Here is a 22,581-nt window from a genome sequence, read left to right as displayed (position 1 = left end):
GCCTTTTTAAGACTACGACAAAAATAGCCGTGGATCTGCTTCTCCAGGGTGAGGAGGGCTCAGCTTGCAACATCAGTCACTGTGGCAGAGCGTGGTTTTGGGTTTTTTTCTTTTGTAATTTCTACCTTTTTTCTTTCTTGTAATAATTCAGAGGCTTCGTTCTTAGGTATCCTCAGACTTATGAAAAGGGAGGCCTCGCCTGTAACTCCAGTGTTCTACTGGTGACAAAGGAGACCTGGTAACACAGGGTGCTTGCAGGTGGAAGACCCATCACACACACACACACACACACACACACACACACACACACACACATTTTGCATGGCCCAAAGGTGTAATCATGCCTGGCCAGTTTGGCCTTCTGACCTGTCCCATCATGCCCCTGCAGACCTCATTCCACTTGGACAATTTCTGGGGTCTATCCCAAGTGCAGTCAGTGCTGGGTATAGCGTGCAAAGGTGCCCCTCCAACCCCCCATGGCCCTTTCTAGTTCTGTAGGGTGGCAGTCTGGTTGCTGTAAGGAATATTCTGGAATGAACTTGGCTAGGTTATCAGCAGGCTGGTAAGGCATCAGAACACCTCTTCACCCACTTTCCAGGCCTGGCTGGGTGGCTACACACTTAGAAAAGCAAGGCATGGTGGTCCATGGTCCCAGGTGCTAGGGAAACAGTGACAGAAAGATCCCTGAAGCTCACTGGCCAGGTAGTTTACCAGAATCAGTAAGCTGCAGGTGCAGTGAGAAGTCCTGCCTACATGAAAAAAATAGGGTGGCCCAGGCACTTGGGGGACATAGGCAGGTGGATCTCTGTGAGTTTGAGGCCAGCTTGGTCTGTGAGGCTACACAAAGAAACCTTGTCTCAAAAATAGCCGCCCCCCACCGAAAAGAAAAGATAGAGAGCAGGAGGGGAAGACTTGATATCAGATGTTGACAACTCTGGCCTCCACATGCGTGTGTGTGTTTGTGTGTGTGTGTGTGTGTGTGTGTGTGTATGTGTGCGTGCGCGCTACCCGCCGCCCACCCCACAGTGAGAGCGGAGAGCCCACAGTGGTAACATCTTCAGTCCTAAACAGCCCTAGAAGAGGAACAGTAGACTCGTGTGGCCGGTGGTCCAGAGTGGTCCCCAGCCAGGTATTTTGTTCGCTGTCACTTTAAGTCAACTACCCGGTTCACATTTGTGGCTCTTGAGAGGGTCCAAGATTCACATGGGAATTGATTTTTATTGTTTTCACATTTAGAATTTGACCCTGTTCTTGGGGAAACAGAAGTAATGTTAGGAGCTATGAGATGATAAATTCTTTTTATGGCCCTTGTCACCGGTAACCTTCACCGTGACCTTGCCTAATCTGAAGTGACTTTGTGAGGTATAGATGAGAAACCGAAGCATGGGGCGGTGAGGGCCAACATCCTGGAGTCCAGTCCTGTCGTGCAGTGGGTGTGTACAGCTGTGGAGACTCCCGCTGTCCCTTCCTTAAAACAGCCGCACAGTAGACCATCTCTGACAGCTAGCCGGCCTGAGAACGGGATGCAGATGCATGTGAAGACAGCGAACGGAAAGCTGCCTTGTTCCAAGTCAGGAAGCTTTGCTGGCAGCCCCGGCAGCAGGTCTTGATTTAGGCCAGTGGGTCTCTGGGCTGCAATCTCTGCCCGACGGTCTCATTCTCTCAGACTGGCTTCTGAGGCCTGGAAGCAGAGGAACCTCACTGTGGGTACCCTCCTGTTGAGGTCTCTACTTCCAGCACTCCCTTTCTTAGCAGAAGAGACGCTGATTTCTCTCAGGACTGAACCACACTGCCTCCCACTATGGTAAATACACATAGAGCAGGCACAGCCTCCAGCATTGAGTCCCCAGGGCTACTGTGCAGGGCAGCAAAGAGGTGGCTGCCTAGGACTGGGTCTGGGGTGCCTCTAGCTTTGAGGTCTTGAACACACATACTTTGCCTTTCTGAGTTTCCTCCATTGTAAGATGGAGCCAGTAGAACCTATCTCATGGGTCAAGTGGAAAATTCAGGAATACACTTCCAAAGTGCCAACAGGGGAGACAGGGAGGTGCTTAATAAATGGGAGTTGATGCTGTGTTGGCTTCACTGACCCAGAGCCTCAATCCTGCCCGCCCAGGGGCTACGCTCACGCCCGGAGCCACCCTCTGGGCTGTGTTTTTACAGGTGCGCCCAGCCCGGCCTCGGCTTCCACAGCAGGGCAGCTCTCGATGACAGGGTCTGAGCTTATTTAAGCTGGGGCTGGGGAAGTTTAGGCCTCCACTGAGGCCCTTGGGTGGTCATGGGAACAGTCTACCCTCACTTGCCCTGACCAGAAAAGGCAAAGCTTCCAAGTGGGAAGAAGCCCTCCAGTCCAGTTGGAGTTGAAGATCTGAAGGGACCGACCTGAAGTCTGTCTACAGAGTTCAGCCGGCTAGCTGTTTCCTAGCCTGCCCACTGCTCTTCATGGCTGCAGAACGAGCACTTTTGTCCCTGAGTGCCCTGAATCTAGAAACTGCTTGAGGCAGGGCCGGAGATGGGTGAGCTACACAGATTAAATGGTGGTTGCAGAGTCAGGGATGCACCAGGTGATCCCACTGGTGGTTTGTGTCTTGGCCTTTACCCCGGCCACCACCTGCAGGAGTCAGATCTTACAGATCCATTTGGCACTTTACGCTCCCACGCGTGGGAGTTTCTCCTTCCAGATCGTTGGAATCCAGACACCAAGGGTTTTCCCAGTCATAGAATGACCCTGTTTCTAGCTTTCTCCCATTCTTGTCCCGAGTCTTCTTTTCTTGGAGGCTGTTGGAGCGCTTCACCTGCTAACACCTACTCAGATCCCTGACCCAGAAGACCATCTATGGTGCCTGCCGACAGGCATTGCACCAAAGCTCCAAGCAGAGAGCTGGTTGGTTTGCACACTTCTTGAAAACAAACGTGTCTAGTTGGTGCCCCTCCCTTACCAGGCCACCTGGGTTACCATACTTGCAGCTCAGACTCCTGTAGAATTCTTAGCCAGGTGTTTCTAGGGTGCTGGTCTATTTTGGTGTCTAAAATGGGAAGTAGGGGGTATTTGGGCACCTTAAAAGTGGGAGCTCCTGTTAAGCTAAGCCCTTGTCGTTCTCATGTGGCCTCGGTTTCCTCACAGGTGAGATGAGATATTGGACTTGGGTTGTAGCAGCTGCCTGTGTAGGTCCTGGGCTCTTAATTCTCGTGTACTAACACCTACTCAGGTCCTGGAGTCTACTTTTCACTGGAGAACTGTGGCAGTGTTCTACAAGACTCCGAAGGTTGACAGCTGAAGGTGGAAATGCAGGTGGTTGGTCCCAGACCCTCTCAGCTGACTGCTAACTTTCTGAGTTGGGATCAGCCCCAGCCCGAGTGACTCCAAAGCCCATTGTCTGCCACATGGTCAAGCCCACAGCTGCTCCCAGGAATAGCTTTTCCTCATGACTGCAGGTCACCAGCAGATGGCTGGCTCTGAATACAGCCACCGCCACCAGAGAAAATGCCAGTAGTCAGCTGTTCAGTGTGTGTACAGTATGGCCTTTACCTCTCCACGCCACAAGGGTGTCTGTCCTCCATCATTAAAGAAGTGCTGATGGGGATGGAGGCAGACGTGGTACCCACACAGGACCCTGAAGCCAGGTGTCCACACCAATCGACCACACTAGCTGGGGCTAGGAGTGGGCTCCAGACACCCCAGGGCTTTGCAGTGCTTTTGGCTGGGTGTTTTGGGAGTTTGGGGCCCACCCTCTTGGGTCAGTGGCCCTCATCTGGTCAGACACTTTGCTCTAATATCAGGCGTTTTGCGCCTGCCCCTTTGCTGCATGTGTTTGTAGGCCTGTTGAGCTGGCAATTAAGGCTCATTAGAGACCCTGCCAGTCATAATGTGCACAGAGCCTGCCTGGGAGAGACCGCCTGAAAGGCTGGGCTGTTGAGCCCTAGGCCTCTGTGAAATTGGTCTCTGCAAATGATTCTGGATGCTTGGTGTGCCACAGGAGAGGTATGAGCAGCGCTCACCACACTGCAGACTGCCAGGTCCTGGTGGGCCTATTACCTTTTATGTAATTGAAACCTTTGCCTAAGAACAAAATTGAAGTTACAGATGGTGGGTAAGTATCAGATGGAGGCCCAGAGTGGGGACCTGACAGATGCTGAGCCAAAGAGGAGACTGGGTTGTCCTTAATCTCTGTCACCCCTCTTTCTTGAATGTATGGGGATACTTAATTACTAGAAGTGAGAACAGCATTCTCAGTTGAGAACACGGCCCTCAGGAGATTTAGGCCAGGCTAGAAATGAGTATCTTCCTCACCAGTCAGTGGCCCCCACCCCAATGTGAGAAGAGATGTGTGGCAGATGTGTTCTAAGCTGAGGGCCTCCTGCCTTTTTATAGCAGAGCTAGTCTGACCTTCCCACTTGCACACAGCTTAGAGTAATCATTGGTAATTAATTGTTAAGTCCCTAGTTTCCAAGAAAGCTCCCTCTGGCTCCTGAGACCCCTTAGGAGACAATGGTGCTCATTCTTCCGTCTCCTGAGTGTGTAAAACCATAGGTGGACGTCATGTGTAAACAGTACGCCACCTCACTCCCCCAGATTTGGGAGGCAAGAGCTGTCCACAGTTAGCAAGACGTGTGGTCGGAGATGAAATGGGACTCTTGGGTGTCTTCCGGATCTGAGCTGTGTGACTGGAGACATCACCCTGCAGCCAGCGAATTGGTCTGAGTTAGCTGGGTCTTAGTGCCCCCCCAAATATCCAGGTGAGTCCAAGGCAACTGTCTCAAGCCCAGGATCTGTTTTCTCCGCTGTGCAGAAGAGTTTGAAATGTCCCTGTTCCCTGGGGACTCTGCAGAGTTCACATGGGTAAAGGGCTTCATGCATTGCCAGTTGCAGATGGTTCTGACTGGTATAACAAGAGAGGAGGTGACAGTACTTGCTTCCTGGGATTCTGTGGCATGAGAATGGAGAGAGAACAGTTGCCTTTCCCTTCCGTGTTCAGCCTGTTTGAGAACTGTGGTCCCCTGGTCAGAAGTGGCCAGCTCTTTGCTCACTGGCTGGTCAGTGGTAAATTCTTCTCATTTATACCCCCTAATGACGTTTCTTCCTCCGGCCCAGGGTGGGCCGAGCTCAGCCCTTGGTGACAAGGGTACCTCTAGTCCTTCCCTGAGGCTGCAGGGCATGTGAAAGAAAGAACTATGGGGATGAGCATGCCGGAGGCTCTCTAGACATGGTGCAGACTTGCTTCTCATGCCCAGCTGTTCCTCAGAGAACACTACCCAGACAGCCTGTTCGGGGATGAGTACAGTCATCCCTAGAGTCCCTAGAGCAGGTCCTCCCTAAGACTATTGAGTCTTTGGAGAGTCCCCCTCCTCAGTCTCCTTGTTTGTAGGCCCTCTCTCCACAACTTGTCTGGGGTATAGTCAGGAACACACCTGGGCTTACAAGCACCTGGGCTTGCCTTAGTCTACCCCCTCCTCCTTATGACACGTCTGTTTGGATGCTCTGACATGGTGTCCCTTTTCCTGGGTTACATTCTCATGCTAGCTCTATTCTCTTATGTCTGTCTACTGTTGAGGCCCTTCTCCATACCTCAGCCCCAGCCACAGTGCGTGCCCACGCTGCTCCCTGTTGGGGTTGCTTACTGCACAGGGGTTAGATGCAGCTGAGGGGACATGGTGAGGGAATGGCTTGCACTCTGAGTCTGGTGTCCTTCATCCACTTCTACAAGGGAACGTTACCAGGCCTGATCTTGTGAGCATCCTCTCCTTTGGGTAACCACCGCTGTTCTGATTGTGAGAAGACCGCAGCTGGAGGACAGTTCTAGAATAGGATTCCAGAGCACTGCACACTGGGTGTCTCTGAGTGACAGGATGAGGTCAAGGGAAGCTTGGAGCAGGTGGAGACATTGACGATGATAGGTAGCAGTGGGAGGGGACAAGCTGGGCAGAGACTGTGTGGCAGCAGATGCATGTCTGTGCCATAAACCTAGGAATTGAGTCTAATGTTGAGTGTGGGTTCACAGGTCTCTTGCCAGTCAGCAGCAGGCAGCAAGCAGATGCTCAGTTTTCAGATTGATGATCCAGTTAGTCACAGCATGGAAGCATGGCCTTGAGAGCCTACTGCTGTGGGGCCTGCTGGCCTGAGGAGGTCATGGTAGGTCAGGAGCAGCAACCTTGCACGTGTCATTTTTCTGTGCAATTTCATATCATCTGCCTGTGCATAAGGACGTGTGACTGTCAAGAATCCCAGCTCCCGGTTGTCTTATACTCTCTTTCTCTTTAAAACAGCAGGAGAATGTTCCCTCTCAGACTTCAAGGAGCCTGTGGGTGAAGGCCACATTCTGGCTCCTCAGCCAGGTGTCCCTGTGGCCTTTAAGGGATGGCCTGGGGCTGCTGAAGAGGTGGCAAGGGGCATGTGTCATTCTCTGGGGTGTATCTACCAGAACTTGAAGTCGGTGGCTCCTATTGGTCCCCGTGCTCTTTCATTCCATAGGCTCGCCAGAATTCCACAGGACTTGCAGATCTTCCCCCAATTAAAGGGCTCCTAACTGTGCACAGGGTTCTTTTACCCTTCTGTGTTAGTGTTTCGGATTCCATCCCTCTGAAATGTTTGCCACTCAGCAAGTCTCCAAAGTCTTTTTTTTTTTTTTTTTCCCTTGCTTTGGGCCACTTTCCTGTTGGCCTTCTGTTGGGTTTTACTCTGCTGTGCATGACAAATTTAAGTTTCTGGAATAGTAGAAAGGCTCTGGGTTTTGGTTTTGCTTTTGTCTTTTTTTAATTTGACCTTGCCATGCATTGGAAAGTGGCAAGGGAGTGATCTGAGAACCTTCGATGTTTACACTGATGCTTGAGGAGCCTTTTAGAGAGGGGACCAAGGACCAGAGTTTGGTTTGTCTGCACTCCAGGGAAATGAACCAGTGTTCAGCCCCCCTTTGGCTTTCCTCTGGGGCATAGGTGGCTTAGGCAGCGATCAGGGAGTAGGTAGAGCTGAGGAGGGGTGGTCTGATAGGCATGACTCATTTGCATGAAGACTATGTTTTGGCCTTGCCCTCACAAGATTTTCCTGTTTGAGATCTGCCTTTGGTGCTGTTGGAAACCACAGACTGTAGTTCAAGAACATCTAACCAGGAGGGTCTGATGAATGTTTCCTTAGAGCCTACATTTTGATTGATAAGGAGACAAACAAGAACATAACAGTGAGTTGGAGAGAGCTGCAGCCTGCCTCCAGAGACCAGAGGCAGAAGGTCTTTCCTCTCCAAGGCTGGCAGACTCTGTCCTGGCCAAGGAGTGCCTAGATAGTCTCATAAACAGGCTTGGGCTGGGAGACAGGGAAAAACACTTAGTAAAAGTATAACATGCTCAGTCTCCTCCCCCTGAATGTTTGAACTAGGCCAGGAATGTGGGCTGGGCAGCCGGGGGAGGTGGTTGTTGCAGGAATTTGAAGTTGGGGTGCTTAAAGGAGCCAGGGCTTTACTGTCTCCCTACTTGGCTTTAAAGTCCACGTGGGGCTGAAGAGACGACTCAGTTGTTAAGAGTACTAGTTGCTCTTTCTTTCAGAGGACCTGGGTTCAAGTCTCAGGACTCATGGTAGTTCACAACTGCCTGTAACTCCTGTTCCAGGGGATCTGACTCCCTCTTCTGGCCTCTGCAGGCACTGTACATACATAATGCACAGACACTTATGAAGACAAAACATCTGTACATATTGAAAAGTATTTGCCAGGAGTAGTGGCACCTGTTTTTAACAGCACCTGGGAGGTAGCCTGGTCTACAGAGTGAGTTCCAGCTAGCCAAGGCTACACAATGAGCGTGTGTCAAAGGAAAGCCCGCGTGCTGTGGGTGTGGCTGAGATAGTGGAGTACTTACCTGGTTAGTGTGCATAAAATCTTGGGTTCAACCCCAGCACTGCATAAGTTGGGTGTTGTGACACATGCCCATAATCCCAGAATTCAAGACATAGAAGCAAGAGGCTCACATGTTCAAGGTCATCCTTGGCTACATAGGAAATTTGGGGCTGACCTGGGCTACATGAGCCCCTGTCTGTTTTGTAGTAATTAGGTGCTAGCTGCTTGGCACTGGCATTGATGAACGGGTCTGATTTGAACATGGAGCTGGGAAAAGCTGGTGTGACCATGACACTCCCTCTTGGCCCACAGGGTATGTAATTTGTAGTTGGGGGCGGAGGGTGGGGGGCAGGGCCTCCACAGTTTGTAACTCACAGATACTCCTTTATACAGAGTGCTGTGAGCTTTCGATGAACTCTGAGAACCCTGTCCTGGGTGACCATAGAGATAAGAAAATTATCTAAGCCATGGCCATGACATGTTCAAGGTCTAAAACTGAGCCAGAACTTCCCAATTGCCTGCGCTGGTGGAGCCCTGGGATAGACAGAAGGGTATGGGGCCACGCTCCCTCTCCGAGCCTGAAACACTAAGTTATACCATGAGTGTAACTTACCAGCCTTGGAGAACTTAAGCCCATCCTGACCCATTCATCTATGCTATAAAGAGCCAGATCTCCATGGCTTGTCCAGAGCTCTGATGCTGTGTCAGTGCTGGGCATCTCGTCTCCATTTGCTCTGGGTCCTCAGTCACTAGAGCACTAGCCCACTATGGCAGCCTTCCAGGGGCAAGACTACCTTGCCAGCTGTCTCAAAGCCAGGTTCGTGGCTCACTTAACGTTTTGAAGTTGGGAAGGGACTTGTCACACTTGACATGTACACATGACAGTATTAGTAACGACCCTACAGGGCAGGGTATTCAAATGAGACTTATGGTGTGTCTTTCTGCTTAAGAGTCTGGTGTTCCAGGAAGAACTGAAGTGGGGCCTGGAGGAGCTGTGGCCACACCCTGTTGTGTGTGCTGCGGTTGAGCAAAGAGCAGGTCCTGCTCGGTGGGTAGTGGGTGCAAACACTGCTACTCAGTCTTCTCTTCACTGTCCTCCCAGCCTGACTGGGTCGGGACAGCTTGCTTTCTTGGCCTTCTGTGTCTTTCTGTGCCCCCTCCTGTTTTCTTTACCATTCCTGTCATGCTTGTGTTGTTCCCCAACCCCCAGCCTCACCTAGTTTCTTTCCTGCCCTGGAAGTTGGAGATGTCCTGTTGACATGAACCTTCCCATCTCTAGTCTGTTTCCATGGCTGGACCATGCTGGTCAGAGAACTGCATGTGTCCACTTGTCTGTGGTGGCGGGAGCTCCACCACCTCACACTGTGACCCAGTTCCTGGGGTAGGAGACTGGCAGTGGCAGAGCAGAGTTTGCACCTGTGTTTGGTTTCTCACTGTGTCCTGTGTTCTGATGCTGGCATGTTGACCTCTAGAAATGCTTTTGTTGCTTTCACTGTTTTATTTTTTAAAAGCACAACTTCGGGGCCTTGGAAAAACAGAAGAATCAGGTTGTAAGCAGAGCCCCCTGCTGGCCATCAGGGTCTCTGGCACCCACCCCTTTCTTCTGGAGTGGGTTGAGCCTGGACTCTCCCCAGCCACGGGCTCACCATCACTCATGTGCATGTGCACCCGAGTGGACAGGGTCTGCTTTCGATCCTTATCTCTCCGGTGGTGGGCTCTCAGCCAGCAGGCAGATCAAAAGATGGAATGTGTTCATTTGGCCATTTTTTAAAAAAACCAAGGTCCAAAGGTTCACTTCTGAAAGGCAAGGGCGCCAGGGATTAGATTATCCGGAGAGTTGAACCACTCCGGCAGTTGTGCTGGTTTTTTTTTTTTAAGGGTTCATCTCAAGTTTCTTTTTCTGGTTGAACAATTTTTTTCAACATTAATAACTAATGGAGAAGAGGAAGAGGCAAAGTGGAACCATATGACAGCACACGGCCCTGCCTGTGGCCGGAAGCTTCTGATTTGTGTCGCCTTTCATGCGATCAGCTGTTGGGTTAGATAGTAGGAAAACACGCCGTTTTCCTACTTGCGTTGCAAGAGCAGCGCTGCGATTTATCTCTTAGCCTAGCTGAACTGTGTCCCTGTGCCCTTTCTTAGATGCTGCCTACTGGCTCGTGTGACTTGGGGCAGCTTGTTTCTCAGGCCCCATGTGCCTCTTTAAAGTAGGGTCTATAGGCCAGCAGGATGGCTCAGTGGATAAAAGCATTGCCACCAAGACTGAAGACCTGAGTTTGATTCCCGGGTTCCACGGAGTGGAAGGAGAGGACCAACTTGCACAAGTGTCCTGACCTCTGTGTCTGCACTATGGCATGGACACTTCCTCAAAAATGAATGAATGAGTGAGTGAGTGAGTGAGTGAGTGTAGTCTTAAAGAAAAAATTGTCTCTATGAAAACCTGTCCTGGCTGGGCAGTGGTGGCGCACGCCTTTAATCCCAGCACTTGGGGAGGCAGAGGCAAGCAGATTTCTGAGTTCGAGGCCAGCTTGGTCTACAGAGTGAGTTTCAGGACAGCCAGGGCTACACAGAGAAACCCTGTCTCGAAAAACAAAAACAAAAAAAAAAACTAAAAGAAAGAAAGAAAACCTGTCCTGGGGATAAAGGCGTGATGGCAATAGACTGGATCCCATGGTGACAGATACTCGTCTTTTTTTATCATCACTGTTGTCTGCCTTTTCCATGTTGCCTCCATGGGTCCTGAACTCAGTGGAGTCAGGTGATCCTTCTGCCTCAGCCTCCTGGGTAGTTTGGACTACAGGCATGTGCCACTGTCCTGTCCCCTGTTCAAGCTTTCTTTGATGTGCTTGGACTGACCCCAAACCCAGGTGAGAATACCCGGTAGTTCCTGCCGCTTGGCTAGTGGCTTCACTCTGAGCCCTCTCTCCAGAGCAAAGGCATTGTCTGTCCCAACAGTGGCATAGTGTCACTGTTCCAAATCACTGGAAATTAAGTCAACCCCTCAGCAGCCTGGTTTGGCCAACACTGTTGATGTTAGATGGACATTCTGTACAAAAGCTAGGATGGCAGGCGGGTAGGTCACGTGGGCAGTGTGGCGCGCAGGCAAACGCATTTATGCTGGCTCTGCTCCTCACCGAGCTGTAGCACAAAGTAGACGCAGGTATTTGGACCTGGTCATTCAATTCAGCTCATTCTTTGGTGCAAACTCGGGATTCTGACACCCTGGAGAGTGACACAGCCTGGGGCAGGAAGAGGTAGGGGTTGGGGTGGGGGGTTAGATAATTGACTGGCTCACAGAGCTGAGCATGCTCCAGGCAGAAGACCCCATGCCCACTCCCATGGGACCCAAGCATAGATTGAGAACCCTCTGTAGCCAATGAGACATGGTGCTTGGCTAGGGGCCCCCTCGTGGCTCCCTGAGCACAGCATTAACCCAGGAGAGTTGACAAGGACAGGGAAGAGTAGCCTCTGCTGGTGGTATTAGGGCAGCCAGCTCAGGCGCATTTAGGGTCCTTGTGCCATCCATCGGTGGAACTCCAGGGAAGCCTGGAGAGAAGTGGGAGTCAAACGGGTCTGAAGGAGATATGGGGAATTCGATGGAGTGTTAGGTTGAACAAATAAAGATGGCTGCATTACGTAACATTCGAGGCATAGTCAGACGGAAATAGTCTTCCTTGTGAATCGAAATTCAGTTTAACTCAGCAGTCTACAGTTTCTGCACCAACTCTCAGTGGTGGGTTTTTACACAATCTAACATGTTGAGGAGATAGCTAGTAGGCTAGTGATGGGAAGGTAGAGGGAGGGCAGGATGAGAGGCAGGACTGACGAGTAGTACATACACATACGCGTGTATATGCACACACCGTGTGCCTGGGGCATCTGCTCCCTGGCCACACTGTATAGTCTGTACTTGGTTCCAGTGACAAGCTTAGGGTTGTTGTTCCAGACTAGATTGTTGTTGATCAGAAGAGGGACTGATGTAAACAGAACTTGAAAACATGGCACAACTTAAGACCTTGTCTTTCAGGGACCCGAGCAGGCAGAGGCAGCCAGCTGTGACCCATCCTAGGTACTTGTATGTTCAGGCACGTCCTGGGTCCTGCACAATCTCCATAGCTTTTTACTATGTGCTACCATGGTAGGGGATCAGTTGAGTGTATGTTCTTCTGTGGTTGGTTGGGACTTACGGGCTTGCACAAATTCAGGATTAGCTCTTCAGGGGTGGCTAGTCTCTGGCATGATTTGCCTGGTTCTGTCTTTCTGTCCTTGCTGTGACTCTTTAGGCTGGCTTGGAGGTTTGGTTTGGTGGTGTGGTTATTTGTTCCTTTTGCTGGTTACTTGACACTGAGAATTGAACCAAGGACCTCATGCACAGTAGGCAAGCATTCTACCACTGAACTATCTTCCCAGACATCCATTATCTCATAACACAAGGGCTTAAGTTATTTGAGTAGGCTTGAAACTTACTCTACAACCCAGCCAGTCTTTGAACTTAGGATCCTCCTGCCTCAGCCTCCCAAGTATTTAGGCTTACAGGACTGTGGAACCCATGGTCTCAAATCCTTCTCTCTCAGCCTCCTGAGCAGTTAGGATTACAAATGCACATACATAACCACTTGCTATACCAGCTAGAAATGGGGCCTCTTTCCTGGCAGCTCCTATCCTCTTGCCAGCCTGTCTTCCCAAGCGTCCCTCAGCATCCGCTGCCTGAAGCAGTAAGGTGTGTTTGAGGTGCAAAGAGGGCTGGCATTGCTATCCGGTATTAGCAGACAGTGGGACTGAGTCCAGACAGAGAGGACTCAGAGGCTCAAGACAGTATATATGCCTTCCCTCTGCAAAGAGACCCCAGCAGCAGCCCAGTGGCACGAGTAGGTCCTTGGTGGCAGGCCACAGCATGAAAGGCGGCACACAGGTGCCAGGGTCATTTCACTTGGCCCAAAAACTTCAGCCAGTGCCTCAGACGTAGCTGCCTCACGGAAGCTGTGGAACACTCCCTTCCACAGCTAGGGTGTCCCGGGTGGAGGGCTGCAGTTATAACTGAGCTGCAGTGGGTGCTGAGAGGAGCTTTGTACTGTTACTGCTCACTGTCCTTAGGGACCAGAGTGACAATGAAGGAGTTTGGGAGTCACCTAGCCCAGAATGGATTTCTATATTCACTGCTGGCTGTTGGTGTGAACCTTGGACAGTTTAATGACTCTGGGTCTCAACTCTGTAATCTACAAAATAAGGGAACGGCTACCCACTTCATGCCCTGGTGTGAAAATTTAGGTAAAGAGCATGCTTTGTGATACCTGGCTCAACATCCCAACAGGCACTTAGAGGTGACACAGAGGGATGTCGCCAAAGCTAACTTTGAAAATGACCTTGCCTGTTGGTTGGGTGAGTGCACAGGTACACATGGACCAGGTTCTGAGAAGTATGTGGTGTTTTGGCTGGAGGCGTGTGCTTCTCTGTGGGGGCGGATGTATGTGTAGGACCGTTCCATGCAGCAGGAAGTGCTTCAGTGACAGGCAGCACTCTGCATGCTGGGCTGGATGTGCCCTAAGACAGTCGCATGCAGCATCAGAGCCTGGGTTTCCTAGTAGTTCTGGCCTTTGGGAGGGACACAGGATCTGAGCTGCATGGCCCCCTGTGGGCAGCCCTTGTCTGGTAAACGAGGCAGGGGTCCCCATAAACCCAGGCCCTGAGATGAGGAAGTCAGGATGTGGGAACAGTGTAGAAGTGACTCGAGCAGAAAGGCATGCGCTTCTGCAAGGGCTGCCATCCCTTCCTGGAATATTTTCGTGGAGACTGATGTTTGTGTTGGGAGGATGCAGCCCGGGCCTGCTCCATCAAAGGCTGTGGTGGGAATTGACAGCACCTTGTGACTTGTTCCAGCCCACCTAGGCCACAAAGCTGTTTTCCTGGCACCTTCTGCTGTGCAGACCAGGTAAAGCTGCAGGTGAGCTGACTGTACTCTGCTATGGAAAGCGTACGGACATCCACCTCTGTAGCAGATACAGCCGGCTATGAACAGCCTGGTAATGCTTGGCTAGAGGCCTGGAAAGAGCTGGAAACTCCACCCGGCCATGGGAGCCTGCGGGAGTTCTCCAGAGCCCCGTTATTCTTTGAGTTCTTCACATTCCTGTGTATTTGAAGTGTTTGCCTTTTTCTCAGGGCCTGAGCTGGTATTTTGTCCACCAGAGACCAATACCCAGCACACACATCCTCATCCTCACAGACCACCCTGGTGGTCAGGTAATTAAAGCCACACCAGGTTTGGAAAGGACTACGTTGGAAGTCATGTTCCGCAATGCATGACCAGGTTCTTTATAGAGACATGGTTGGCGTTGGACATATGTGGAGAGGAACAGACAGAGTCTGAATTTTGGTGGGGCACTACAAGCCAAATGTGAACCTGGACCTGAATTGAGGTGTAACTTTAATGACATTTCTCCCTGTCGTCTCTTTCTGCCAGGTCCCCAGTCTGTGTGAAGATCTCCTGTCTTCTGTTGACCAGCCCCTGAAAATTGCCAGAGACAAGGTGGTGGGCAAGGATTACCTTTTGTGTGACTACAACAGAGACGGGGACTCCTATAGGTGAGCTCCCACACGGCAGCACTCACCCCGTGCAGCATGGAGGCACACGGGCAGCCCATCCACACGTCTGTTTGTCCTTCTCTCTCCTCCTCTCAGCCGTCCATCTGATCTAACAGGCATGTGTGGTGCCCCTCCACTGAACACTGGAGAGAGGAGAGGGCTTTGCTGCCTTACAGTCTAATGGAAGAGCCGTGCTGTTCCAGGGTCAGCTGCCCCCATAGGGTGGCATGTCCTTCCTTCCTTCCCTTCTCCCTTCCTTTGCCATCACCATGTGGCCAAGTTGACATTGGTCCCTGCCCAGGAACACACATCTAGGAGCTGCCGAGCAGCTGTATGCGATGCATACACCCAGTTCAAAGCAGAAAAATCTTGGTCCAACTCCAGAACGACTTGGTAAAGAAGATGGTCCTGGGTTAGACGTATTTAATGAACTATCTATTTTGAGGAGGTCTCACTATATATCCCTGGCTGGCCTGGAACTCTCTGTGTAGATCCTCATGCCTCTGTCTCCTAAGTGCTGGGATTAAAGGCGTGCACCAACATACTTGGGATCATTTTTCTTCAAACTTCCAAGTGTGAGAATCCCAGACCATTCCAGGCTTTCCTGGGGCTGAGCACACTGGGTTTGGGCTTATTAGAGACTACACTACCAGTGTTCTTTTTGGAGAAAGTTGGTTTTAGAAAAACAGGGACAATGACCAGGAAGGGTAATGTAGGCTCTAAACCAAGCACTGTTCCTACTGGGAACACGGAGACTTTGGCAGTCCCTTGTCATCTCTGGTCACAGGATAGAAATTGAAGTGATCATTCAGCCAGCATGCAGAAGCATCGTGAGTGTTACGGGTATTGTAGGTACTACTCGTGGCTCTTCCTGGAGTCTCTTTTGTGAGGAATGCAAACATATTACTAAAAAGAACAGAGCAAGAGAGAGAAGCGTGGTGGGCAGCCAACCGGGGGCTTGGTCACAACTGTGTTCTAGAATGAGTTGTTGAGTCTGCACAGGTTAGGAGCTTCCTGGGTTCCCAGCCCTGGGTGAAGGCAAGCTCACTGATGTCCAGAAGGCTGTGAAGGCAAAAGAAAGGTCAGAGGCTCAGCAAGGCTGTAGAATGCGGTCCTTGAAAGCCAGGCTGATGTTCACACACACTGGAAGTATGGGGTGTCACAGAAGATGTCCTTTGTTTGAAACTAAGAGAAAGAAAACTGGTTGTGGTGATGGCCCCTCCTACTTTTGATGGAGGTTAGATAGAGAATGACAGGCCTGAGCCTGGGACAGAAATGAGTGGAGAGATGAGTACAGATGGGTGGAGCTTGGAAGCAGAGTGACAGCTGGGAGGTGTAGCCACTGCCAGCAGAAGAAAGAATCTGGAGTTGGAGTGTGAAATGCCACTGAGTGGGTCTGGAAGTGCAGTGTAGGTGTGACATGGTAGATCTGAGATCTGGGCATCTGGGCAGCACTGCAGGGCCCCACTGTGAAGCTGAGGCTCCAGCTCAGGACAGAATTGGTCCCCCGGCAGATGTACAGGGGCAAACCCTTGAGGAGACTTTTGTGAAGCACACGGCCACAGTGAAAGCCATCACCAGACGAAGGCTTGGTTTGGGCTTCCTGGGAAAGATGCTGTTGAGACGAGTTTCAGTGGCCACTCGTTCTGCATTTTTCTGTTTTTAAACCTGAAAGCTCCAGGTAAGGCAGCTAGCTGCTGTGTAGGAGTGCAGGGAAGGACACGATGAAGTCCAGCTTGTGCACCCCTCCCTCAAAGACTTCGGCCCTTCCAGGGCACCCTGCAGGCCCCACCCCTACTCCCCAGGCACCAGAGGGCTCTGGGGATGGGAGCCTCACAGGGAGCAGAGGCAGTAAGGAGAAAGCCCGACTCCCCTCTCCCCTTCTGGATCTGAAACTTCAAGGTCCTCTGATTTTCTCCACACATTTCCATCCTGTGTTTGATCGTTTGCTTAAATAAGATCCTTATGCCGAGGCTGCTGCCAGCAGCGCTGCCTGAACCCTGTTAGCTGAAACAAGAAGCCTTCTGGGGAAATGAAAGGCCTGACTTTTGAAATCCTAGCGTTCCTGTCCATCTGTCTTTTCTCAAATGGCCTCCATTTAAGCTCTTCAATGTGTTCTGAGTACCCCTTCCACTAAGGATATTCTGGGTAATGTTAGAATTTTTCCCCTAGCTACAATTACCCTGGCTCCAGGCCTAACGGCTTGAAATGCGTTGTAGTCTGTGAGGCAGGAGGAATGTATAACAACACACTTACAGAATTCATGGTGATGGGTGTTTGTGTCCTGGCACGTTGCTTTGTTTTTAACTGCTCTGAGTGAGTGAGTGTGAGTGTGTGTGTGTGTGTGTGTGTGTGTGTGTGTGTGTGTGTGTGTGTCGCTTATAGAGGTTAGAACCTGAGGGAGTCAGTTCTTCCACCATGTGGGTCCTGGAGATTCAGATTATCAGGGACCTTTCAAAGAGAGTCATGGGCTGGGTCTTCTATGCCATGTGAAGGAGATGACGTGGAGAAGGGACTCGCCCTGCTTACAAGTATGCCAGGAGGTTTTCAAAGGAAACAGGGTTGGAGGAGGTGCGTTCCAGGTCACAGGCCTGGGTTCTTGCCCACAATGGAAGAGCCCAGATCTCACTGACTTGTGAGTAGTGCTAACTGCCTGCACCTGTCAGCTGGCCTCTGCGATCTGAGGCAAGAAAGCCTTGTGAGTTTTCCTCCTTCCTTCCCATCCTTGGCCTCCTCCTGCCTTTGTCCGTCACTTTGTGTTTTGGGGCTGGGGTCTAGTTCTATAGCCCTGGCTGCACTCAGACTTCACCTTCCTGCATCTGTCTGACTACGGCCAGGACTACAGGCATGCATTGCCACCCTAGCTCCATTTTGACTCCCTGACTGAAGGACCCTGCAGACTTTGTCAGAGTGCCATGAAGGCAGACACCCACAGGTCCTCTTTGTCAAAGACTCAGTATAGTGCTGGTCTTGGAATGTTGTCCCCACAACTCTGTTGGGAGCAGTGGGCAGGCTTGAACTTGGAAAGGAGGTTTCTGGTTTTGGTTGGGAATGGAGTCTAGGCACCTGAACATGGAAAGGTTTTTAAAGTCCCTGCTCGGGCTGAAGAGATGGCTCAGTGGTTAAGAGCGCTGACTGTTCTTCCTAAAGGTCCTGAGTTCAATTCCCAGCAACCACATGGTGGCTCACAACCATCTGTAATGGGATCCAATGCCCTCTTCTGGTGTGTCTGAAGACAGCGACAGTGTACTTATATACATTAAATAAATATTAATTAATTAATTTATTTATAAAAAGGCTCTGCTCTCTATGGGTAGGTGCGTTTGCAATCTGGAACCTCCCAGGGAGTACACATAGCACCTCGGCCCCTATACACGCTCTGGACTGTCCCTGAGAACACTGGACCTCTACAGCCACCCCCAATTTGCCACCCCCAAAGCTTCCACCTTTCATGTGGCTCACGGCTGGACTGGGTACCTTGTCTGTGTGGACAAGGTGGGGGGGCCAAAGGACAGCAAGCATACTTTTTCTCTTTTAACATTAATCCCAAATTGAAAGGGTGTAAGGCTTAATGATCCCTGGGAGAAAGGAAGGTAATATGAATCCCTGTGGTAGCGACTCAAGGGCATATTCATCTTTCTGATGTAAGGGCTTCTCTTTAGTTGATCACATCTCCTTCCCCTCTGTAGACCCCCTGGCTTGTTGAAAATTTCATGTGTGTGCATGTTTTACCTGCATGTATGTCTGTGTACCAGGTACACGCCTGGTGTCTCTGGAAACCAGAAGAGGATGGTGGATCCATGGAACTAGAGTTACAGGTTGTGAGCTGCCATGTGGGTGCTAGAATTAATCTTAGGTCCTCTGGAAGAGCAGCAGTGCTCTTAATGGCTGAGCCATCTCTCCAGCCTTACTTGTTAGTTCTTTCTGAAGACACAGCCTGAGTCCTCCACCCTTGGGACCTAACAAGGAGACCTTAAGACACCTCCCATTGCCCTTAGTGACTGAAAGTTCTCCTAAGTGTGGCAGAGAGCATTTTTAAAACGCTGCAAGTCTTTGGGTTGCTTCTCTTTACCGGGAAGGTTTCATGTGTGCTTAGCCCTGTGTATTGAGAAGTGGCTGTGTTCCCTGAGGAGCCAGGTACTTCATTTCCCAGTGTCCAGGCTTACTGCCTGCTTCTGTAACTTAACGCCATCTTCTTATTATCTGAGGCCTGAGGAGCCTCTAGCAAGTCAGGGAGGCGAGGGGTACCAGCTGACCACTTTGGTGAGCACAAAGGAATCAGGAAAACGTTAGTATTTGTGGCCAAGGCTTCTGGCGTTCTTTCTGTTGGTTCCTCAGAATAGTACACAACTAGCAAATGCTAGCCTTGTTTTGTGCAGGAGGAAGTGAGGCTTGGAGCTAAGGTGTTTGCTGTATTAGTCAGTCTGCCAGCCTCTGAACCTTTGCTTTGTAAGATTCTCCAGAAAGCCTCCTGGTGACTTGGCCCCTGAACTTCAGGCAGCTGAGCTGGAGCTGAGTGTCTCTGAGATAATTTACAGAGCTGTCTTCTCCTTCCTTCTTTCCTTCCTTCCAGGTCACCGTGGAGTAACAAGTATGACCCTCCTTTGGAAGATGGGGCCATGCCATCTGCTCGGCTCAGAAAGCTGGAGGTAGAGGCCAACAATGCCTTCGACCAATACCGAGACCTGTGAGTGACCCTCTGCACACTAGCTCTGGGGCTTTGCTGGGGAGAACCTTGTATGAGAGCGTGCCTGGGCTGAGCACACTCCTTTGGCTCTGCTGCCTGGTCACCTAGCTTGCTAAAAGTCGGAGCCACCTGCTGCAGACATGACCATGTTACTCTGTTACCATTCCCAATTGTAGCAGGTAAGTGGGGAGAGCACTTACTGTGTGTAAGACAGGTATTTTGCACTCTGCTGTCTCACATCCTTGCTCTTTCAGTAACAGTCAGGTGCTTTGGATGCCACAGTGGCACAGTCAGCATGTAATGCTCACACACAGAGAATAAGGAGTTTGTCCAGGGCAGGGGCAGAGCCAAGAGTCAAACACAGCTGATCAATCACAAATGCACAGGTAAAGTACAGTCCCTTTTGGACTGGAGCTCAGGGCCCATGCTGACTGTCCAGTGGCCAGGACAGAGTGAGCTGGGGTCTCATGCAGTCTTTGTACCCTTCCCTCCTTCCTTGGCATGTGTGTGATGTAAGCATGGGTGTGTGTTCATGTGTGCATGTACATGTGAATGTGGATGCACGTGGAGGTCAGAGGTCAGTACCGAGCACCCTGTGCTGTGGCTTGCATCTTCCTGAAGCAGGCTCACCTGTTCGGCAGGCCTCGTTGGCTAGCAAGCACCAAGAAGCCTCCTTACCCCATACCCACCTGCCCAAGTGCCAGGGTTACAGCTCACACCAGCATGCCCAGCTTTTTACTGTATGCTGGGGGATTGAAACTCAGGTCCCCATGCTTGCATCTCCATGAAAGTAATCCTTTTGTTTCAGCTCCTTTGTGCTTTTGTTTGTTTGTTTTTGTTTTTTTGAGACAGGGTTTCTCTGTGTAGCCCTGGCTGTCCTGGAACTCACTCTGTAGACCAGGCTGGCCTCGAACTCAGAAATCCACCTGCCTCTGCCGCCCAAGTGCTAGGATTAAAGGTGTGTGCCACCACTGCCCTGCTTGTGCTTTCACTTTGCACATGAACGCTAGGCCATTTAGCTGTGACTCGGACGGGTTCCAGAGAAGGCTGTGCTTAATCAATAGAATCTCATTTTAAATTAAGTTCTGTACTGGATATACAGTAGTATGAAGTCAGTATAAATCTCCCATCTGGGACAAGGTCTGGCAGACTCCTGGGAAGTGCCAGATAGTGGCCAGATTAGGTTTGCAGGGTGCAGAAAGCTGCGCTTGGATTTTGCCTTTTTCTATGTGGCCTTACAAGATGTAAAACTCACCTCTTGAGCCCTGAGATGGGTGAGATTTGACCCTGCATTTCTACTTTGCTCAACCCTGGTCTAGCATAGAAGCAAGAAAATCGAAATGAGAGAAACAGCAGATTTGAACAGTGACCCTGGAATTAAGAGAGAAGCCCAAGGCTCTAGCATGTAGACTATGGTCTGGTCTTTCCATTTGCATCCGTTTGCTGTGACACATTTGGGAGGAAGAGGCTCCTTCTCAGTCAGACAGACGGTCATCAGGAAGCCACCAGCATGTTGTCATAAACGTTTCAGTGCGAGCACACACGCATACTCATGCGCATGCACGTGCGCACACACGCACACACACATCTGCGTAGCATCTTTGTCTCAATGTTCTACATGGTGAGACTTTACATACGATGATGCCTTTTAATGAAAAGTTACAAGGTCCCCTTGAGGAGGATGCAGAGATCGAGAGAGCTGGGTTGATTCAAGTCTCCTTTTGCTTAACATTTGCACAACTCTCACAGTTAAAATGGGGCTTTGTCTCTCAGGGGTCTCACATCTCCTGTTTGCCCCTTTGGTGATCCCTCCTCCCAGTGGTGCTAAAAGCTCTGCCTTCACCTGTGGTTTCACCCTCTTGATTTCACCTCGCCATAAAAACAGCTTCAAATAAGTGAGTTCTTCAACCTGGATGTCCAGGTGGAGTCAAGTTTCGTGTTGCAGCAATATTGAGAGTCAGACAGTGGTGATAAGTCACTAATCGGTAACATGAGTGTGGCTGCCTACAGACGTGAATTGACATGTTCAGAAGCACAAAGAAGCTTAGCCAAGTTCAGTAGCCAGAACATGGCCAAACTAGGGGGACAATACCATCCTGTTCTCCTTTGCTTTCTGTTGCTCTGATAGAACACTGACTAAAGCCAACTTGGGGAAGGATGGGTTTATTTGTCTTACGGGTTGTAGTTAATCATTGAGGGACGAGGCAGAGACCACGGAGGATTGCTGCTTACTGACTATTTTTGTGGCTTGCTCAGTTAACTTTCTCATATAAGCCAGGACATCTTCTGGAGGGTGGCACTGCCCACAATGGCCTGGGTCCTCTCACCACTTCCACATAAATCATTAATCAAGAAAATGCCCCCCACAGACTCGCCCACAGGCCAGTCTGATAGAGGCAGTTCCTCAGTTGAGGTTTCTTCTTCCCAGGTGACCCTGTTGTGTCAAGTTGATAAAAGCTAATCAGGACACATTGTCGCCCAATCCGAGAGTCCTTCGTTCATGTATATGCACGTGTGCAGGCAGCAGGCGTAGGGAGAAGAACCGGTAGCAGACATGTAAGGAAGCCAGTGAACAGGTAGGGGCAGGAAAGTAGTGACATGCTCGCTGCCTCTCCAGGAGGCGACTCTAAACCTGAAGACTAATGCCCACAGTCTAGGTAGGCAGAGGAGCTCAGGTACCAGTGTCCCCAGGCTGCTACCCTGGGTGTGCACACACCTTGTCTCTGAAATCAGAAGCAGATTTGAAAGCTTTCCATATTTCATAGTCTTTCATAGCTTTGGAAGTTTCTCACAGACACCTTAGAACTTTCTGGAAAGATAGCCCTCCCCAAGTGTCGGATGGGAGTGGACAGTGCCTCTCTGAAGTATATGTTGTTGGGTCTTCACATGTGGGGAGCTGAGCTGCCTCAACTGCCCGTGGAGACCACCCGGCCTCATCGAGACCTTTTAAGGCTGTTTAAATTTGGTGGCAAGGGTGGTTCTGGATGTTTCTCGCTCAGTGAAGTGCTTCTGATGCGTGGCCTTGGGCTGCCATTGAGGGCCAGGTCTAGATACAGACCACATTGCTCTGCCCTCTGCGCCACTGTGTTTCTGCTTGTCTCCTAGCTCACATGCAAGGACACTGCCGAGACGCTTGGTTGGCCATTATGTCGGACATCCATCTCTTCTGTCACTTATTAAGGGCTCAAAGAAGGATAACAGGCACGGACCCTGCCTGCTCCGGGTGCCCAGGGCTCCAACTCTGCTGCTCAGCAAGAAGAGGGGGCAGGTGTAGATGCTCTTAGAGAACAGGGAGGTCCCCCTGCCAGGCTGCGGAGTGAGAGCAGCTTCTTCCCACATGACCAGGGTCAAAGCTCACTGGAGGGAAGGTTTGGGGATTGTCACGTGGGTCCTACTATCCATTGTCATCAGAGGTAAAGGATTTCCCAAGAACATATGGGACTTACATGAATGGATCCCATCCCATGTCTGGAGCAAATATTAATAAGAAAAAAA

General features: G+C 50.6%; 1 protein-coding gene across 4 annotated transcripts in view; it reads left to right on the top strand.

Annotated features, from left to right (window-relative positions):
• The window catches only part of Capzb (capping actin protein of muscle Z-line subunit beta), a 96,266-nt gene that overhangs the window by 49,567 nt on the left and 24,118 nt on the right, over nt 1-22,581 (top strand). For all 4 annotated transcript variants that reach the window (XM_034501970.2, XM_076933877.1, XM_076933876.1 and 1 more), the window contains exons 3-4: nt 14,278-14,399; nt 18,973-19,086. In XM_034501970.2, the coding sequence (XP_034357861.1) occupies nt 14,278-14,399; nt 18,973-19,086 (236 nt within the window). The remainder of the gene's footprint in view (nt 1-14,277; nt 14,400-18,972; nt 19,087-22,581) is intronic.

Source organism: Arvicanthis niloticus, chromosome 5 (genome assembly GCF_011762505.2).
Source record: "Arvicanthis niloticus isolate mArvNil1 chromosome 5, mArvNil1.pat.X, whole genome shotgun sequence".
Classification (NCBI taxonomy): Eukaryota; Metazoa; Chordata; class Mammalia; order Rodentia; family Muridae; genus Arvicanthis; species Arvicanthis niloticus.
The sequence above is the reverse complement of the archived record's forward strand: the minus strand, read 5'-3'. Positions and strand labels throughout refer to the sequence as shown.